Source organism: Sinocyclocheilus rhinocerous, unplaced genomic scaffold (genome assembly GCF_001515625.1).
Source record: "Sinocyclocheilus rhinocerous isolate Xijiao unplaced genomic scaffold, SAMN03320098_v1.1 scaffold1093, whole genome shotgun sequence".
In the NCBI taxonomy this organism is placed as follows: Eukaryota; Metazoa; Chordata; class Actinopteri; order Cypriniformes; family Cyprinidae; genus Sinocyclocheilus; species Sinocyclocheilus rhinocerous.
In genome coordinates, this window is record NW_015626381.1 from 939377 (window position 1) to 944206 (window position 4830).

The 4830-nt window shown below is 40.7% G+C and overlaps 1 protein-coding gene across 1 annotated transcript in view; it reads right to left on the reverse strand.

Annotated features, from left to right (window-relative positions):
• LOC107712984 (myelin expression factor 2) overlaps positions 1-4830 on the reverse strand; it is a 17838-nt gene that overhangs the window by 865 nt on the left and 12143 nt on the right. The window contains exons 9-12 of the mRNA XM_016518393.1: positions 3858-3899; positions 3680-3769; positions 2605-2694; positions 1437-1529 (exon numbers count right to left, since the gene is read on the reverse strand). Of these exons, the coding sequence (XP_016373879.1) occupies positions 1437-1529; positions 2605-2694; positions 3680-3769; positions 3858-3899 (315 nt within the window). The remainder of the gene's footprint in view (positions 1-1436; positions 1530-2604; positions 2695-3679; positions 3770-3857; positions 3900-4830) is intronic.

Consider the following 4830-nt stretch of genomic DNA (forward strand, 5'->3'; position numbering starts at 1 on the left):
CGCAAGCGCACACACACTCTCTCTCACACACTCTCTCACACGCACACACACTCTCTCTCTCTCTCACGCACACACTCGCGCTCTCTCTCTCTCTCACACAAACACACACTCTCACGCACACACTCTCACTCACGCGCACACACACACACACATACACACACACACGCACAAAAAGCTATTCATAAATCAAGATAGATGGAAAAATTAGATAAGAAACCCTATTTTTCCTTTGAAAAATTACATTATTTTCACTTTTATAAATTTATCAGAAAACAAGATTTCATATTTTTCAGTTTATTTTATTTATTTTTATTTAAGATAAACTGTTCAATTGCTCAGAAAACAAGTCCTCATGTGTTCATTTTGCATCTCCAGTAAATGTGTCTTGATTTAAGGATGTTGAAATATTTGTGCTGGAAAACAAAACAAAAATACTGAGGAAGAAACTGTGTATTGTAGTGCTGCACGATTAATTGAATGTGATTCTGGTTCTGCCGGTTCTGTGATTAGTAGTAAATCTCCAGCATGTGCTTTCAGAAGGAGCAGAATTTACTCCACAGAGCTGTAGTTCACTGACAAGCTACGCTTTCATAATGAAATCGAAGAAATCGTTCTGCGATAATGAAAGCTGTTTGCGTAGCTTCTCCGTGAACTACGGCTCTGTGTAGTAAATGCTGCTCCATTTGTGAAAATACCACATTTAATAACATGTTTTTACTCCAAACTCACTTCATAACGTCAGTCGAGTGTTGTAATAAATCCTTCTGTGAGACGCAAACAGGTAAGGGAGGAAAAAGGTGAGAACATTGCGTGGATCGGGGGCATGCTCCGCACGGAATTTCTTTTAAAGATATTTGCTTTACATGCTTATTTGTAGTTACTTGAAGGTATTTTTTTTAAATATTTTTTATTATGTTATACGTTCAAAACTAATTTTTCTCACACACAAAATTTTTTTTTTTAACATTGTTGCAACATTTGACAAAAATCAAGATTGAATATATTTGGTCAAAATCCCATGTTATAAAAGAAGTGCTATGCAGGCTATTTAAGACAATATTGGCTGATTAGACGACAATGCTGACCTAAAATGCAATATGTTTGCCCTCTCTCTCTCTTCACTGTTCCCACAGCTCTGACCTCAAATACAAAAAATATTACCCTTTTTAGACATAGTTTTTGAAGTAAAGAAAAATACTATACAAAACTTAATGGAAAAAAAAAAAAACAGTTCTTTATTTATCCTTGTAAGACCCCCCCCCCGCAATGCGATTTCATTGCGATTTATCGTGCAGCCCTACTGTATTGCATGCAACATTTAATGCCACAACTTTAAAACTTTCTGCTTTAATTTATGGAATGTGAATTAAGATGCTTTATGACCTGCAGAAACCCTTAAATAGGGTTTATGTCAAATCAAAATGAAGTATATATAAATGTAATTTTGTGTGTGAGAGCATGAGATGAGTGACCTAATCCAGAGCCCATGGGTCCCATCCCAGCATTCCCCATTCCTGCATATCCTCCACCTGATGGACAGAGAACAGAGAGTCAGCATCACCATCAACACACACTCACACGCACTCATTCTCTCACACACACACTCACACACACACACACGCACTTACACTCACACTCACGCACACGCACTCACTCACACACACACACACACACTCACTCTCTCTCTCACACACTCACTCTCACACACACACTCACACATGCGCACACGCACTCTCTCACACACACTCACACATGCGCACACACACGCACTTACACTCACACTCAAACACGCGCACACGCACTCACTCTCACACACACACTCACACTCACTCTCTCTCATACACTCACACACACACTCGCACACGCACTCACACACGCACTCACTCTCACACACACACTCATTCTCACACACACACACACACACTCACTCACACACACACGCACTCACACACTCATTCTCACACACACACACTCACTCACTCTCACACACTCACTCTCTCTCTCACACACACTCACTCTCTCTCACACACACACGCACTCTCACACACACACTCATTCTCACACACACACACGCACTCTCTCTCACACACTCACTCTCTCTCTCACACACTCACTCTCTCTCTCACACACTCACTCTCTCTCTCACACACTCACTCTCTCTCTCACACACTCACTCTCTCTCTCACACACTCACTCTCTCTCTCACACACTCACTCTCTCTCTCACACACTCACTCTCTCTCTCACACACTCACTCTCTCTCTCACACACTCACTCTCTCTCTCACACACTCACTCTCTCTCTCACACACTCACTCTCTCTCTCACACACTCACTCTCTCTCTCACACACTCACTCTCTCTCTCACACACTCACTCTCTCTCTCACACACTCACTCTCTCTCTCACACACTCACTCTCTCTCTCACACACACGCACTCTCACACACATGCACTCACTCTCACACACACACACACTCATTCTCACACACGCACTCACACACGCTCACTCTCTCTCACACACACACTCACTCTCTCTCTCACACACACGCACTCTCACACACACACACACACACACACACACACACGCACACACGCACACACACACCTCCAAACGAGTCTCCGAACGGGCGGTTCATCCCCATGTCCCTTCTGCCGAAGTCTCTGTCCATTCCTCCCATTCCAGAGCGATACACATCTGCACAAACATCAGTGAACACTGAACTGATCTGAATTATAGACTGATACTGAAATATAGTATTCTGTTATATTTATGTCTGTGAAACTGCTTTGAAACAATCTGTATTGTATAAAGCACTAAATGGTAATTCTGTGTCAACTCAACCAGAGGTGCCTGGCTAAAAACTTTGGTTTGATATTTGGCTTTTGACCATTGAAGATTTGCCCATGGAGCCACACTGAGATCCCCATATCTCTGGGACTAAACCATATAAGGCCTTAAAAATTAACATATGAAAAGAAACTTTAGTTGACAACCAGAATCTACAATTATATCAAGATACCTTTAATACTTCATGAGAAAGAGTATTTTGTCACTCAGACGGGTCTGTTCTATGCAATTGTTTTGATAGAGGGAAACAAGATATATTTTTAGTTTCAGCCTTATTTGTTCTTCAAACATTTCTCTTCAAAAGAAAAAACTTTCAGCTAAATGCAAAGTGACCCACATTTGGTTCACTGAAAATGAGCACAATTTAACAATTTACTCCTGGAGCCATATTGAAAAGGCCATATCTCTGGAAATGTGCGATATAGAGCCTTAAAAAAGATGATACCAGAAGAAAAGCATGTTAAGAACTAACATACACGGCAGCTAAGAATGCTAAAGTCAGCAGATTTTACTAACAGAGCTGCCAATAACACAATGATGCTGCCATCTTTCTTAAGTCATTTTTACCCTCATGTAACTTGGTTCCAAATCTCAGGTAAAATTGTCATATCAACCCTCCTCTACAAAATACTGGATTACTCCGTAAATATACACCAATGACATTTCATATTTTGGCTTTCATCACTCTTTATGTTTGTCTTTCTTTAGAAAAAATTGAGCCAGGAAGGTTTCTGAAATGTGGTTGGTTTGAGACAGAACGACCCAACAGAAATACATGTGATTAGATTAATGTCTGTTAGACAGACAGACTGAAGGAAGGATTGATGTCTACCTCCCATTCGGCCCATGGGTCCCATGTCTCTGCCACCGAATCCTCCCATTCCACCCATGCAGTCCATGCCGGAGAAGCCTCCGCCCATCCCTACACACACACACACACACACACACACACAGATGAGCGTCCTCACATGATCTCTGATGGATCTGCTCCAGATGAACGTGACTCTCACCACTCATGCGGTTCATGTTGCTGCATCCCGGCCCGTCCATCCCTGAGAAACAACCAAACCTGCGTCAACTAATCAATCCCAGCAAGAGTTCGATACATTCACAAGATTCACAGCGATCTTACTGGTGACAAATGCACATGAGCAAACATCATGGTTTTAAGCTCTTTTTATTTGATCATTAAAAATCACATCATTAGGTTTCGTGATCTTCATCAGCATTCAGAGACTTTCTAATAGCATCAAATGTAAACATCCGATTAAAGCTTAAGTAGCAAAAATGCTGCTACAGTCAATTTGATTCATTCGAGTTGATGAATCGAGCAGACTACCATCATTTACTGAATCAATTTGAAATGCCCATTTAAATATATCAATTAAAAACACTGGTTATAAAACAGATAGTTCCGGTGCTTGATTCTGATTGGCTGAGCCCCGTTCGAAGCTGTTGTAAATGACTCTACAAAGTAACATACACCTTTGTTTACATTTGTGTGTTGCTCGGCAACCACTTTGTTGCAACCACAACTGTTTCTGAGGAGCTACATTGTTTGGTGGAAGAATACTGTTTTTATTAATATCATTACACTTTATTTGTTCTGTTTAACTCCGCTTCGCGTCGTACTTAACAACGCCCCTTAGCTGTTATAAATTCACTGTAAACCACGGCTACACGGGGCTTATTGCTTTTATAAAACGGTTATTCCATATACGTAGTAAGGTTTCACAAAATAAAACAAAAATGCTGCTACAGTCAATTTGATTAATTCGAGTTGATGAATCGAGCAGACTACCATCATTTACTGAATCAATTTGAAATGCCCATTTAAATATATCAATTAAAAACATTGGTTATAAAACAGATAGTTCCGGTGCTTGATTCTGATTGGCTGAGCCCCGTTCGAAGCTGTTGTAAATGACTCTACAAAGTAACATACACCTTTGTTTACATTTGTGTGTTGCTCGGCAACCACTT